At 42.6% G+C, this 17100-nt stretch overlaps 1 protein-coding gene across 5 annotated transcripts in view; it reads left to right on the forward strand.

Moving 5' to 3' along the window:
- DLGAP2 (DLG associated protein 2) overlaps window positions 1–17100 on the forward strand; it is a 662574-nt gene that overhangs the window by 260327 nt on the left and 385147 nt on the right. For all 5 annotated transcript variants that reach the window (XM_060234802.1, XM_060234819.1, XM_060234811.1 and 2 more), the window contains one exon: window positions 8901–8933. In XM_060234802.1, the coding sequence (XP_060090785.1) occupies window positions 8901–8933 (33 nt within the window). The remainder of the gene's footprint in view (window positions 1–8900; window positions 8934–17100) is intronic.

Below are 17100 nucleotides of genomic sequence, written 5' to 3' on the forward strand. Positions count from 1 at the left end.
TCTCAGCCAGCCGCCGCAGCTGCTTGACTTTTCCCGGGTGCCCTTTCTGTCGACAGTATACCATTCTCCTGTTTTTGTGTGAGCCTTTACTGTCATCTCTCCTTTCATTGGCCTCTCCTTCTCTCAACACTCTGTCAATCTCTCTGCTTAGTTTCCTCCAGCCTCGGTCTCTTCTAACCTATCCTTCCCTCAAGGTCCAGGTTTATCATTCTTCTCTGTGTTGAACTGGAAGCTTGTCAAAAAGCCTTGCTGTATTAAAACTGAATCAAAGATGATGATTTGGTATGATGAACCAGGCCTTGAGGGAGCCTAGTAAACCTTGCATTTTTCCAATAGATCTGCCACATTTATTTTTGAGAGGAAGGTGCCATATGTCAGATTTAACAGAAATATAGGCATTTAGAGTTGGGGAGGAGACAAGAAGACATGAAAAAAGAAGAAATGGAAATTAAACATAATTCATAACGCAGTCAGGTTTTATGGCCATGAGATATAGTTGTATGTAGATACAAATATTGAGGCAAAATCCTGAGAATGACAAATAGCCTCTGAGCATTGCTCTAAATTATACCTTGGCTCCCAGCTGTATTCAGTCCCATGATAATATATACACACACTTTATTTCTCTTTAAATGGCACAAAATGGACTGTAAATTCCATTTCCCTGACATCACTAAAGCATTATACAGACATACAATGACAGAGAAATATTCAGTAGTAACCTTTCACTGACATAAACGAAAGGAAAATGTGAAGCAGTAAATGCTTTATTTAGAACGGTTTTTCAAAGTTCACTCCATCACTCACTAGATTTGCTAATTTCGTTGTCAGCTTCTCATTTCTCTTTTGAATTCATAGAGGCCTATCCTGTAGAATGACTAATTAGTAGCAAGATGGTCTCCTCCATTATGGGATATAGAAGTATTATGAGAGATGGAGAACAATAACCTTGCTGTGGGGGAAATAGCCATGTTGGGAAAAAAAACCCATCACTTCAGCCTTGACCTCTCCCCTTTCCTTGTTAACAAAGAATTAGAGCTCTATAGCAGAAGAGGGGAAGCCACTGGTGAAAGCCAACAAAAATGTTACCATACACAGCACAGGAACAGGCATGGTAGCTGTGAAACAAAAGAACTACTTATCTAGCCCAAGAATCCGTAAAGGAAGAGTTATGGTAAAGCACTATGCACAAAGTATTTTGATATGACTGTCTTCCTAGCAGAGACAGACCCAGGAGCATAGGGAGGAACATAGGTGAGAGATGATTCAAACATACCAAGTGACTTGAAATAAAGGCCAGAACTTTACTGAATACACCTCAAGAGCACTGGTGCAGCATGGGGATGAATCCAGAATTAGAAGGCCTACTGTTGCCCGATTAACTCCATGCCACACTACAGCCTGCCTGCTAGGGGTGCAACTGAGGAGTGGTAAACCCTGGGAGCCACATGGGCACTGGCTGCTATGTGGCTCCCTTGCCACCTGATGGCAAGAGCCTCATTGACAGCCCCTGAATTAGGCATGCCACTGAATTGGCTCCACTCTAAGACCCTTTAAGGAAGTCCACAGAAACACAGAATGTGGGCATGTAGGCACCACTTCCCCAGCCCAAAGGATACATATCAGTGCTCAAACTGCACACAGCTGTGACAATAAGACTATACAGCAAACAGTAACAAGACCCACGACAACTTAAACACCGGGAGACTGGGAGGGAAGGGTGGACTCTATGGCATTGTGCCATGCTGAGGCCCCTCCCCTCCTCAAACCCCAGCCTTTCCTGGACCCACCTCCAAGTCTCCAAGTATTTTCCAACTCAGACCTAGGAACCCTAGAGATGAGGTTCCAGCAGAGGTGTACCTTCATAGGGAGGAATGGGCAGGCAAAGCCATGAGACAGCCCACATCCCTGCCCCACCTGATGGGAGCTCATCATGCAGGAGGGCTTACCTTACACTGGCTCAGGAGGACCCACCTAGGTGACAGGGTAAGTCCCAGCCTCAGCTTCTAGGAGGCAAAAAAAGTCTATGTAGTACCCAGAATATTGATAATATCTGGCTAAAACACTTTTCAAACAAATCAGATTTTGTGATGTTACTGAGGACAGACAAAGGGCGTTTTCGCACTGACCTTACTCGGGAGTGACATCCCTCTTCACCGTGCAGCGTCTGCGTGGATTTCACACTAATTGCTCCGCAGAACCCGGAAGAGCTGCAAAGTCCCGCGGCTTTTGCATCACAAATGTAAACTGGCCAAAAACCAGTTTACATTTGCGACGCAAAAGCCGCGGGACTTTGCAGCTCTTCCGGGTTCTGTGGAGCAATTAGTGCGAAATCCGCGCAGACGCTGTGTGGTGAAGAGGGATGTCGCTCCCGAGTAAGGTCAGTGCGAAAACTCTCAAAGGTGATTTAGAGTGAAGACAGATTAGACCCTGTTCAGATGATATATGTAGGGTGAAAAGAAGGCATGTAGAGTGGAAGTGGGAATGAGCCTCTGGCCATGTCTGTGCAAGATTGCAGGAATGTGAGCACAGTGCATAGGGTTTTTTTCCCTGGGGGAGTACAGTGAAACAGAGTTCTATAACCCCTTTGTGGAAACAATATTTTCAAAAAATCTTTAAAAGTTCATGAGAGGCACCTGTGTGTTTCTCCTTCATTTTCCTCTTGAGAGTTCCAGCACCTCTTTTTCCAGAAAAAAACATGTTTGTGGCATATGTGCATAAATGCCATTTCTATATGCTATTTATTTTATGTTCCCACTCATAGCAGTGGACTACATGTGTACACTTTGTTCATGATCAAATTCTGGCAATCCTATGTTGGGGGACTATATGACCAGTGCACTCCTTCTTCCTCTACTACTTTATTTTTTATTGTATCTATATCCTTAGAAGTGTTAATTCAGGAAGTGTGGCCTTCACTCTAAAAGGACTTTGTATTTCTTTAGGAAAATCCCACAGTAGATCTGATTGCTGTCTCTGAGTATGGAGGTTCCTTCACCATGGTTTGTAGCTACTGATGAGCCACAGTGCTAGTGTTACCAAATGTCAGTGCTCAAAAGCAACATCAGGGGAAGGGCTTGCCCTCCATCCCCTGTATTGGCCCTCCAAGGCAACTTGTTGACCATTTTGTGAAACAGGACGCTGACTAGATGGACCCTGGTCTAATTCTACAGGGGTCTTGTTGTTTTCCTATGTGGTATAATCCCTGAGTAGGATAACAGATGAAGAAGGAGATTAAAAACAGAAATAAAAACTAAAAGGATGTTGTGGCTGCAGGAACTAGGAAAAACCATGGGTTTGAAGAGGATCAAGCATACATCACAACATTTTGGAGGGGACAGGGAGAGGTATTTGAAGGGGACAGGGAGAGAATAGTTTGGGATGTATCACTTTCTCATTAGTTTCCCATAGATAGTTTGTTAATGCAAAACCCCTGTGAGTTTACATGCCATTGAAAAGACTAAACAGTGGCAACACACCTTTAATGTAAAGTGACTTTCTCCCTCATATTACACTTAATATAATAAGCAACTCCCCCCCCCCCCCCCGTGGAGTTATGAGAAAAGAGTTGCATCCTACACATTCAACTGTTTAAGGTATTATGTTATTGAAATATCTACATCCTTGCTTTGGATTTTGCTAGCCAATGTGGATGTAGTGCTAGAGTGTTGGAGTAAGATCTGGAAGATCCATATTCAAATCCCTATTCCTCTCTAGATGTTTACTCTCTCTCAGCCTGACTTACCTTACAAGGTTATTGTGAAGATAAAATGTAGCAGGAGAGAATGATGTTGTCAACTGCTTTGGGTCCCTGTGACTAGAAAAGTGGGTTATGAATAAATAAATAAAATGTTTCATAAAACCTCTAAGGCTGCCTATATGAATTTGTTCTTCCCTCATGGGCATAGAGAAGAGCCCTGTGGCGCAGAGTGGTAAAGCTGCAGTACTGCAGTCAAACTCTCTGCTCACGAAACTGAGTTCGATCCCAGAGGAAGCTGGGTTCAGCTAGCCAGCTCAAGGTTGACTCAGCCTTCCATCCTTCCGAGGTCAGTAAAATGAGTACCCAGCTTGCTGGGGGGAAGTGTAGATGACTGGGGAAGGCAACGGCCAACCATCCTGTAAAAAGTCTGCTGCGAAAACGTCATGATACGACATCACCCCAGAGTCGGAAATGACTGGTGCTTGCACAAGGGACTACCTTTTACATGGGCATAGAACAGCACTGACTTGGGAGTAGCTCATTATAAGCAAGCTTATTACAACAAAACAACTCTTCTGTAAGCCGGGGGGGGCGTATTCAGGGCGGAGAATTTGAGTATCATGAAAGACATTACAAAACAGCAATGTAATGTTGGACAGTAATACTCTAATGGTGGCTGTCAATTCACACAAGACATCATTTTCAGGAAATATAATTGGAGCCGCCAGAACTTTGAAGACAAAGGAAGTATGAGGCATTTGAGCAGACAGTGGATTGCAGACTAAATACCTTTGGAGTATGAGTAGCATTAATTAAAGCTGTTAGTGCAGCTGTTATTGACATAGATGACTCTCTAGGTCAAAATATATCTCCATTCTCCCCGCAACTGTACAGTTAGGCTGTCATATTTTACCTCATGCAATGTATTTTCAGAGACAGGAAAGGAAAACAACTTAATTAAAAGGTTAAATGGACTGGCTTATTAGAAGTGCTGAACTCCGCTGCATAGATGGCCAATTTAGCTAATCAGCTATGGCAGCCTTGGAAATATGGGGCCAAGAATCATATTCAGTTATATATTTTTATTTAACCCTGTGTGATAATTGTCTAAACATGTAGAATCCGCTACACTATTTAGAGTGTTTGTGTAATTTTTATAGCTCTTGGTCACAGAAATCCCACATCAAAACATTCTGAATTACCTTCTGAGGCCAATGCCTGGTCTCTTCAATCCACATAAAATCCTGGTGCCTAGTAATGGCTGAAATAGTCCTGAGAACAGCAGTTGGCTTTTCATCTGTAAATTAAGCTTTTATTTTTTAACTTTGCCTAGGGTTGCCAAATCCAATTCAAGAAATTCAATTCAAGAAAGAAGCCCTGTGGTGCAGAGTGGTAAAGATGCAGTACTGCAGTCGAAGCCCTCTGCTCGCGACCTGAGTTCGATCCCCGGCGGAAGCTGGGTTTTCAGGTAGCCGGCTCCAGGTTGACTCAGCCTTCCATCCTTCCGAGGTCGGTCAAATGAGGACCCAGCTTGCTGGGGGGCAAAGTGTAGATGACTGGGGAAGGCAATGGCAAACCACCCCGTAAAAAAGTCTGCCGTGAAAACGTTGTGAAAGCAACGTCACCCCAGAGTCGGAAATGACTGGTGCTTGCACATGGGACTACCTTTACCTTTTTAGGGTTGCCAAGTCCAATTCAAGAAATATCTGGGGATTTTGGGGATGGGGCCAGGAGACATTGGGGGTGCAGCCAGGAGCAAGGTTGTGACAAGCACCCACCCTATGATTCTGGAAAGTGGAGGTCATTGCTTGATGGGGACAGTCCTTGAAATGGCCACCACCAAAAGGACTGTTAGGTAAGCTGTTAGCTTGCCTGAGCTGTGGACCTCTCAAGCCAGGTATGGGAGTATAGTGCCCATCATCTCCAACAACCCCCTGCATGCTTGTTTTGATACTCAAGTTGCTGCCATGAGGAGAGCAAACTGACTTCAGAAATACCTCCACCACTACCTTGGTAGCCATTTGGGAAAATAACAAATTGGCCACAGTATGATGACAGGGGTTTTAATTTCATTTTCTCACAACCACTTGGCCTTCCTCTGAGTGCCTTGACAGTTTCTCTCTTTAGCCTGAGCAGCTGGGTCTCATGCTGAGGACAGAGTGAGTGAGAAGGCCGAGAGGGAAACCCTTCCTATTATTCCAGATGTCCAAGGGCTCTCTACCATAAAGCCATGGTAAGGAGAGACGACCTTACATGCAAAGATGTACTCTGGCAGTTTAAAAAGGCTATAATTATATATTTAATTTTAATAAGATTATTGCATGTGTGAATTTGGGGTGAGGTGGCTCCTTTGGTTGATAATAGCTGTGAATGTCTGCATATAATAGGAATGGCAGTCTCTAGGTGGGACCTGGAGATCCCCTGAAACTACAGCTCATCTCCAGACTACTGAGATCACTTCTTCTGGAGAAAATGGATGTTTTGGAAGGCGGACTCTATGTTTTGGAAGGTGGACTCTATGTACCTCACTAAGGTACCTATCCTCCCCAGGCTCCATACCCAATGTGGATTTGGCAATCCTACTTCCCCATCCCCCACCAGCGGCCAGGGAACATCCCACAAGCTGTGGGATGAGTACCAATGAATTAGAGTCTTGCTACTTTAAAAAAAATGAAAGTTGGGAGTCTGAGACCTGAATGGGCACCAAGTGGCATCTCCAGATTCTGGTAAAACCCAGCCAACTAGGCAGTATGGCGACTTTGGGTCAAGTTATACAGTGTCTTGCAGGGTGAAATTTCCTCACTCCTGATGCCAGATTTCCTCACCTGTCTTGAAATGTGGGACAGGGGAAACACAGATCTTGAGGATAGGCTTGGTAGAGTTAAAGAACATAGACCCTATGCACTTGAGGTTGTTCTTCAAGAACTTACAAATGCTGTGCACTGTGGCCCATGACTGAGAATGTGAAATTATATGATGCTAATAGGTAGTCCTTACATAGTGCACACAGAAACCTAAAAGGATATAAATACCTTTTTGTAGGATCTAAACATTTGTAGTTCCTATAATTTATTTAAAAACTATTTACAAAAAAAAATCCCAGTTATATTTTAATTACCGTGAATGACTAGTGCTGCTGTTTTACTCTGCTGAAAGATGGCACTTTGCAACAGCCTCTGAAAGCATGCTGAACTAATGCTGACTCAAAGGAAGCAATGCCATATTTTTGAATTACCAACCTAGGGCCATTTTTCTTTTAAAAAATCATCTCTTGCTCATGAGATTTATACCTCTATTCCCCAGTGCTGTGTTTAAGTTAAATCCTTCTTCCCTTCTGCTCTTCCTCTTCTTTGCCACAGCTTTGTCCATTTCTCATTGCAAAGTTACTCTACCCCACATCTCTATTTTGCAGCTTCTTACAATGTGATACTAGCTACAAGCAATGGGTGCAGAAATTTAAAAATAATCAAGTAGTATTTTCAGCTTTTCAAAATAAATTTTAATTTATTTATTTTTATTTTATTCTATTTATATCCCACCCTACCCCACCGAGGCGGGCTCAGGGCGGCTGAGTCTACTTTCCCTTCTGTATATTTTAATTGATTGTAGCCCTCTGCAAGTGTTTTATTTTGTACCTGGATCACACATATATGCTCCTTTCAGACAAAACCAAATTGTGGGAGGGTTGTGGGTCATGTGCTCTCCTGATACATGTGATAAAACATTATGACTAAAATGGGTTCTTACCTAGAGATGATCTGTAGTTTATACATTCATCATATTCAAACTTTTAAAGCCTTTCATGTTCCAGCTCACCAAAAGTTTCTGAAATGTGTTAGCTCAAGAGTCTCTGGTTGTTGCTCCTTGATTGTCAGGCAATAGCTCTCTGTGCTGCGCCAGACTTCTTGTGCATATCAAGCAAAGGATGGTTAGTTAGGTTCTGAGGAGGGGTGTGTGTCACAGTCAATGGCAAAATACCTCCAATACTTGGCATTACATTTTATGGCACACGTGGTCTGACAAAGTGACATTTATGTCAGATGTCTTCTGTAACAAATGAGTTTGACACCCCTGATGGACCTCAGTGTGATTACAACCAGAGTTAAAACATGGTATTTATACTAGGGTGACAAACTCCAGTGTGGGAAATTCCATGGTGGAGACTGGGGAGGAAGTTCAGCCATAGATGCCATAGGGTACGATCACACAAGAGATTTGGTCCAACCTAGCCACACCTCCCATTTGGATTTAATGTGTATGATTACACACACACACATCTGTGCCCCCCCCCCCCCGATCCCGCCTGTACCTACTTCCTCTTAGGATGGGCTGGGACCAGATTAAATAGCTACCCGGGGACTTCTTAGTAGCAAACCTCTAAAACGTATGTAGGGTGCATTTCCCAGCTGTCTAAATGGCCAGGGCATGCGATGCACCCACCCAGCATGTGCATGAGCAGTCTGAATTCTCCTCTTGCACACATGCAGCTCGTGCCTCTCCCAGCAACAGGGCCAGGGCTATGTGCCTGCCATGGCACTGTTCAAAGAGAACTGGCTGCACCAAGTCTCTCATGTGATCGCACCCATAGAGGCCACACACTGAAGCTGTCTTTTTCTCTCCAGCAAAACTGGTACCTGTAGTCTGAAGATCCATAGAGAACTCTAGGCCCCTCCCAGTGGCTCGGAACCACTGGTTAGAATGTCTGCATGTATAGATCACATACATATGTCTCTGCCTATGTACACAGATGCAGATTTTGTGATCAACACACAAAAATGATTGGGGTGCATATTTAAAGATGTATACTTGGCTGTCATTCCTAAAACATAAGATGTATGAATCTCATGAGTGGGGCCTATAGGTTTGGCAGTCTATTGTAATATGCTCTGTTTGGAGCACTGGGTGTGTGGAAAGGAGAAGGACCTGCTGCCATGACTGCAACTGGCACACATAAAAGTCTCCTCCCTCTTTCTCACCTTCTTAGCCATTCTTTGACCATGATTCAGTCTAGCCGGGTACTGCACACACAGAGAAGAAAAAAGATCTGTCCCCTGGTGCTGATTGTCTGGGACACAATACATCAAACAAACACAAGAGTGAGGCAAGAAAAGCCCAAGGAAACAATGAGGCCTTCTTGGCTTTAAAATGATGGTCTTTGTATTGACTTCTTTCTCTTTTTTTGCTTTGTTTTGTTTTGCAGAGTCACAGTGTACACTCTGTGGTGAGCCTGAAGGTGAGTTGTACATCAGTTTCCTTAATATTTTTCCAAGCTAAGAGTGGTGACACTTGACTTGCATGATCTTTTAAATCTGCAAGTACTTTTTTTTCTCCACTAGTGACAGTAGACTGAGTGTGGGATTAGAAGAGATACAAATAAAAAGGAGGGGGGAAACCCACTGTTATATGAGAGGCCAAAACATGAATTGAATTAGACTAAGTAAAGCACAGTACATGCTTCAGGCGGCAGGAGGCCCGCATTTTCCTACAGTAGGATAATGGAAATGGTTGCTGTTTATTCAGGTCTTGTGTGTTGGTCAGTAGAATTAGAAGTAAGAAAGTACATGAATATCCATTTGAGGGCTGTATAAAACAGTAGCAAAATTAGATTTTTTAGCTTAAGCAGTTGGAGTTTTATGGCTGAATTCATACCACTTTAAGAAACAAGAGCAACTAAACATTATACCAGGAGAATGTTTTTTAAAAGAGGATTTATGCCCAATGGATATCGTTTGTGCTTTACCAAGATGATTCACCAAAATAAACATGTAGCCAGCATTCGGGCTTTGGCTGCAAAAGAAAATGCAGGAAGTGGCCCCCTTGATTCAAATGGAAAGAGATATCTCTGAATTAGATATCCAATAGCATAGAACATTTATGGAGAGCCGGTTTGGTGTAGTGGTTAAGTGTGCGGACTCTAATCTGGGAGAACCGGGTTTGATTCCCCACTCCTCCACTTGCAACTGCTAGAATGGCTTGGGTCAGCCATAGCTCTCGCAGAGTTGTCCTCGAAAGGGCAGGTGCTGTAAGAGTTCTCTCAGTCCCACCCACCTCACAGAGTGTCTGTTGTAGGGGAAGAAGATATAGGAGATTATAAGCCGTTCTGAGTCTCTGATTCTGAGCGAAGGGCGGGGTATAAATCTGCAGCCTTTTTCTTCTTCTTATGTGTCATGCAGTTGGAGTACAGATTAAATTGTATTAGACATGATCCAGCAAACATGAATTCCCTTTGATTTCCATGGCAGAGTGTTTAAGCGCATATTTTCCCAACTTCCAAGTGATAGCTGGAGATTCCCCAGGATTACAACTGATCTCCAAGCAATAGAAATAAATTTACCTGGAGAAAATAGCTGCTTAGGAAGGCCCTCCCCAAATGCAGTGCCCATGCAAACTGCCCACCAAAGACTGTGATCTCTTTGCTGCCATTCCTGTGCTTGTGAAATACTAGGCAAGGGAGAGTTGCAGTGTGTGCACAGCACTTAACACCTTCCATTTTTAATAAGGCAGCAGACCAAAGAGTTGAGCAACAAATGATACAAAATTAAAATCCCACCCCAGGGTCCACAAATATTTAGACACACCACAGCATTCTGCTCATGAATGGATGGATAATATAAACTAGTTACTGATGCCAAACTGCAGTGTCTTCAAACTCTAACATTGAGGACAGGTTTTCAGAACAGGCTTGGTGAAAATGTCAAATGATTTGTAAAGTGTTGTGTCTGCAATACTGGCAAACATAGGCTTACCAGATTTCCCAACATGGCAATTTCTTGGCCACAGCTTCTGGCTCCAGGTGCCCTTCACTCCAGTTGAAGCAAAAATAGGTATGTGTGTGAAAAGTATTGTTGCATTGTCATTTCCACTTGGAGAAGAAGAGCTGCTTTTTATACCTCACTTTTCTCTACATTTGTAAGAGCCCCATGGCGCAGAGTGTTAAAGCTGCAGTACTACAGTCCTAAGCTCTGCTCACGAGCAGTGTTCGATCCCCGGCAGAAGCTGGGTTTTCAGGTAGCCGACTGGAGGTTGACTCAGCCTTCCATCCTTCCGAGGTCTGTAAAATGAGTACCCAGCTTGCTGGGGGGAGAGTGTAAATGACTGGGGAAGGCAATGGCAAACCACCCTGTAAAAAGTCTGCTGTGAAAACATTGTGAAAGCAACATCACCCCAGAGTCGGAAATGACTGGTGCTTGCACAGGGGACCTTTCCTTTCCTTTCGCTACATTAAGGAGTCTCAGAGCAGTTTACAATCTCCTTTCTTTCCTCTCCCCACAAAAGGCACCTTGTGAGGCAGATGGGCTTGAGAGAGTTCTGACAGAATTGTTACTGGCCCAAGATCACTCAGCAGGCTTCATGTGTAGGAGTGGGGAATCAGTGGGTTCTCCATATTAGAATCCTATGCTCTTAACCCTATACCACACTGGCTCTCTTGTATCCAGAAGTGATGTCATGATGCCCTAGGACAGGGGTGTCTAACTCATTTGTTAAGAGGGATGGATTTGACATAAATGGGACTTTGTGGGGTCTGGCTGTGCATGTCATAAAATGTAATGGCAGGTAGCGAAGATATAAACTTTATAAAAGACACAAACACAATTAAAGGGGTTTTATAAACTTAAAATACAAACATACTTAAAACTCTTTCAATGTTTGGTTTTAAAAGAAAAACTGGGGAAATAGTGGGATTTGGCAATGCCATTTTCAAAATAAAACATCAAGAAAAAGCACAAGGATCACAGCGGAAACTAAAAATATAAAACAGATTGAGCCTCTTGCAATATTTTGTTTTAAAAGGAAAACTGGGAGAATAATGGGATTTGGCAATGCAATTTTCAAAATAAAATATCAAGAAAAAGCACAAGGATCAACCATTTATTTGCAAGGAGACAACTCCAGCAAGCAACAGCTTCAACTGGCCGTACAAATGCTGGAAAGTGAAACTATTTGAGCTCCGTTTCATTGAAATACATTGCAGCACAGACAAAGTTGCAAAGAAAACACAGAATGGATTTTCCATTAAGGTCTCTGGGAGCAGAAAGACTACTCTGGGAGTGGAACGACAGTCTCTGGGAGTAGTAGAAGTGTTCTGGGGTTGGAATGAAGGCCCCTGGAGTGGAATTCCATTCTCAGAGTGGAATTCCATTCCCAGAAAATTGCTGCTATTTCCAGGGGCTGTCAGTCTATGCTGCATCATGTCATTCCAGTCCCAGAACACAGATTCTGTTGCTAAGGACCATCATTCTACCGTGGAGGCTGTCATTCCAGACCCAGAGCACTGTTTCTATTGCTAGTAGTCTATCTGGGCACTGAGACCTTAATGGAAAACCCATCCCACATTTTCTTTGCAGCTTTGCAAGCCCAAAAGAGCTTCCTACTGAAGCAGGCAAAGACAAAGCAAAATGATCTGGGAACTTCAGCAGCTTTGGAGCTTCAAAGGGTGAGGACAGGAGGGGTTGAAGGGGAAAAAAAGAGCCATGGGCCTGATTAAAGCACTGGGTGGGCCAGTTGTAGTCCACAGGATGTAAGTTTGACATTCCTGCTCTAGGAATTCCCCAGATCTCTCTGATTTTTACTGAAACAAAAACACTTTAATTGTCTTCTTTCATCATTAGTACTTCTGCTGGCACAAGACAATCTGTTGGCACAAGGGAGAGGAGAGGGTGCTTATGCCAGCCTCTCCTTATTGTACTCCACAAAACGTGTGACTTTTTATCTGTACTGATTCCATGACCTCCAGCATCAGCTTTTGTAGGTCTCATGGGGCTGATGAGGGATACGGGAGGTGAGAAAAATCTTCATCAGTTAACACCTTCCACTTATACTTCATGACATCCAGCACAATACTGGAAAATCTGTCAAAGAACACAGATGCTGAGTTTAAAAAACCAAAAGGCTAAAATGTTCATAGGGTGGAGGTGATGTGCGTTTTACTGTTATGCTAATCTTGAAATGTTTGGACAGAAATTAGAACTTGCTGAGAGTAGAGCTACAGTATTTCAGGTAATATCAACTTTCAAGCCATCTGTGCCTAGTGTAAAACCGATGTTTATGATATAGTTGTTGTTGTTTTTAAATTAAGAATCTGGGCGGTAGTTCAGAAATAATATCTTAAACATGCAATATTGTTCTCAGTAGGGTTGAATTTCTATCTCAGTGATTTAGTGCTGGTTCCATGGTGTTAACTCCAAGTCTAGAAGAACTCAAGCAGAGATTTATAAGTGGCCCTAGAGTACCCTTGGAAACACTGCTAGAGCATGAATCAATGCTTCATAATCCTTTGCAACTTGTGAACTCTCAGCAATTTATTAATAATTTGCTTGACTACTGTAGGGGAATTCAGTTCTACTAACTTGATTACTAGGGGAAAAACTGCTTTTTTAAAATGTCCAAACAGAATTATGAAATAATTTACCCCTGGCATTAAGAGAACAAGGTGGAATTTGAGGGAGAGTGGAGACATTTTGTTCAGATTGAGTTCATTTTGTTAAGGCTATGGTCAGACTGGAAGGTTGTCATGATTTGGGCGCGGCACTAATTACTCTGTTGCATTTTGTGATGGAGATTTTCGATCAGAATCCAACCCTTATCTGGTCTTACCATGCACTTCTTCCATGGCTGACCAGTCAAATTGGTGCCCCAAGTCAACCACAAAATGTGCAGTCTGGTCTTCTTTAAAATAAACTATGACTTTTTAATTTTTTTTTTTAAAAAGTCATTTTTGGGTGTGCATGTGTATTTTTTGGGTAGTGCATGTGCATATGCACTACCAGTAAGAAAAAAAAACAGAACAGCAGCAAAACTGGAATTAAAGATTCATACTTATGAACCAGTTTGTGCGTGCACCAGGAGAGTTCAGACATCTGGAAATGTGGGATGAATGTGCAGACATCAATAAGTACCAGACTTTCTACAATGGCTATTTACTCTGCATCTAGTTTGTCATACAATAGGGAATGGGCAATCGCTCTGTTCCTTCATTTCCTCCGCTTATGTGGAATACACGGCGACTAGAAACACAGTTCTTTATAGCAGGTGATAATTTTTAATCATTGTTGTCCCCAAGATGAAAATAGCGCAATGGTGTACCGATAATCAGTCCATTTCCCACAAATGCTTCGTCTGGCGCATATCCATTGAATGGGACTAAATTTCCAGCGATGCAATCACACAAATTCTCCTCGAGTCAAAATTCTAAGGCTAGCGTCTCTGGCAGCAGAGGAAATGAAGGAATAGAGCGATTGCTCTTTAAATACGGACATTCGCTGTGGGCAGTGGAACGGCATGGTTAATGTGGTTAATATGGTTAAAAATTGCAACATTTGTGCATATGAAGTCATGTTGTTTATTCATGTTATTTTTTCATAAATTTGTTTTATTTTTTGCAGTAATTTGGCCGTGAGCCTTGTGCTTTTTTGATTCCTAGTTCTACATGGCTTTCCCTTTTGATTGTTATCAATTTTTTGCAGTACCACTTATGATGGCCCTTCTTCCAGAAATGGACATGGTTACAGCACTCTCATAAGTTCCAGACTAGATTGTTGTAACTAAGTCTATGTGTAGCTGACTTTGAAACATTCTTTAAAACAACTTTTTCAAAATTCAACAGCTCAGTTATACATGGGACAAAATCAATTTACACCCAGTTTTGTACACCCACTTTCAAGTTTGTTTACATGCCAGATTTATACTGTTGGTTTTGATGGTCAAAGTCCTAAGCCCTCTAAAGCAGTTGTCCCCAACCTTTTTGGCACCAGGGACTGACCCCAGAGCTGGCCTGCCCACCACAGCCCCAGGGCTGGCAGGGTGGGGGCACTGAATTCGGCCTCCCCCCGCTTCCCCCACGGTGCCTCCTCCTCCCTCCATTTTCACAACTTTAAGGCCTGGAAGGGGCAGTGAAGCACCTCCCAGGCTCTTTAAAGGCTGACCTCCCCCTACCGATCAGCTGATCGGTGGGGAAAACTGCAGCAGCAGTGGCCAGTGACCTGCTGAAAAAGCGGCACTGCCCTTCCCTTCAGGAAGAGGCGGTCGGCCTTTAAAGAGCCCAGGAGGCACTTCACCGCCCCTTCCAGGCCTTAAAGTTGTGAAAATGGAGGGAGGAGGAGACACTGCGGGGGGGGGGGGTGGTGAGGCTGCGTGGTGCCTCAGGGGGTGGGCGGCAAGGCTGGGCAACCCAGTTGCTAACAGGCTGTGAACTGGGACTGGTCCACGGACTGGAGGTTGGGGACTCCTGCTCTAAAGGACTGCTTTCTCCCTCATGAACCTGTTTAGTCACAGAGGCCACCAATGAGGCCTAGTTTTGTGGGCAACTTCCATCAGAATGAACACATTTAACAGGACACTTTTTGGGTACAGGTGGCGAAGTGAGGCTGTGGAATCCCCTTCCCTTAAGAGTTATATCTGGCTTTCTCTTTCCAGATTTTTTGGGAGAATTTGTTCAGACTTTTTTAGCAGAGCTTTAGGTAGTTTATTTGTGTGACTTGCATTTCTGGGAGATTGATTTTCTTTATATTAACTGCTGAGGCTCTATGTTTGTGGCTTGATTGCTGGGTGTAGATGTTATGTTGGCTGTAGTGAAGCATGATTTTATATTTTAAGTTGTATTTTTATGCAAGAAAATGGGTCATAAATTATTAATTAATTAATTAATAATGAAATGGTGGAATCCATTTCTGTTTGAAATCTGGTCACATTTTAACAGTTAAACTGTCCTGCTTGCAGGGTTGCCAAGGTTGGGTTGGGAAATTCCTGGAAATTGGAAGCACACACAGAAATACTAAACGCTGGGGTAAAGGCAGAACAATTATTGAGAGAAACTGCACTTTTTGAGAATTGTCTCAAAACCACACAATAGCTTTTTATGAGAAGTCAACATCAATTTGGGATATTATGAACCTGCCTCCCTCCTTTTATAGATGTTTATATTTTTATATGCTTTCAAGTGTGTGCTCTTTGGCTATGACTATAGGCCACTGAAGAAGACACATCAAGCTGAAACACATTTGCCCTGTTGGTATTACATACAAAATCCTTTTCGTCTGTAGCTAAATTCTGATGTATTAACTGGCCTGTTGGTTTCATGTACAAAATCCTTTTGGTCAGTAGCTAAGTTTTGATGAGCTAATGTTATTATTGAACAATTGCATTTGATTTTTATGTATTTTCTATATTTTCTATTATGTATTTTCAGTTGTCACAGAGTGTAATAAATACATGTAGTACTTTCAAATTGCTAAATTCAGCCTTTGAGTACCCACCTGTTTAAGTGGTTGTCCCCCCCCCCCTCTTAGTTTGTCTGGTCTGGGAGGTAAAGCCTGGGAAGAACAAGGATCTCAGTGGGGAATATTTCCATAAAAGCCCACCCTCCACCATAGCCATTTTCTCCAAGGGAATGAATATCTGTAATCTCAAGATCAGCCAAAATTCTAGGAGAAGTCCAGGCTCCACCTGGAGGTTGGTAACCATACCTGATTGCCTTGATGGATGCTCTATGCCAGAAAGTAACCATGGGAGTGTAATCATGTTGATTCTCCTGTAGTTTTAGTGGCTTTCCATGCCATTAACCAGGGTATCTTTCTGAATCTTCTTGTGGGGTCCAGAATCATGGTATGGTTTGTAATTGTTCTGTTCTGTCCAAATGAAACACAGTAGATAATTGGAGGTAGCAGTAGAATGGAAGAGTGCTGATATACTGAGACTCATTTCAGACAAGATAATGATTTTGATTGCTTGAAGGAAAGTCAGAGAAATGAGAGGATGGTGTTTAAATTCATGTTTTACTTTGAGTTCAGTTAATGTGCATTCCATACCATTTTTATTAAATCATACATCAATCCTCTGAAGGCATTGTCAGAAATTGTATGGTAAAATAGATTCCAGCAATTCCTAGAGGACTGGTGTCACTTCCATGTTTTCCACAGAAATTATGTCACAATAGCATCTCCACCATGCCTCTCCCTGATCTCCCACTGGTTGCCAGATCATGCCTGACAGTTCTAATTGAGACAGAAACCTTGGTTTAGTTGCAAGTTTACATTGTTGTATATTCCTGGTTATGATGTGCATTATATATAAATTAAAATGTGTCATTATTTATCCAGAATGACTTTGATTTCTCACAGGGATGCAGCTTCTTCTTTTCCTTCACAAACTTCAATATTCTTGTTAGTCAGCCAGACTCGACAATATATAACACACCTAATTTTATTGTTTTGCCATTGACATAAAAGATGTCTTGCATGGATCATGGTGTTTGGAGATTATTCATTCCCAGTAGCTCCCCCTTTTATTGGGCTTTGAAGAAACAGCTCAGACCCACAGTGACCAAATCACCATTTTATGATGAATTCTTAACTGAGTACTCAATTTGGGTTTAGGAGTTGTCTTCATGTCACCAGAATTCAAGT

Source organism: Heteronotia binoei, chromosome 1, assembly GCF_032191835.1.
Source record: "Heteronotia binoei isolate CCM8104 ecotype False Entrance Well chromosome 1, APGP_CSIRO_Hbin_v1, whole genome shotgun sequence".
Lineage (NCBI taxonomy): Eukaryota > Metazoa > Chordata > Lepidosauria > Squamata > Gekkonidae > Heteronotia > Heteronotia binoei.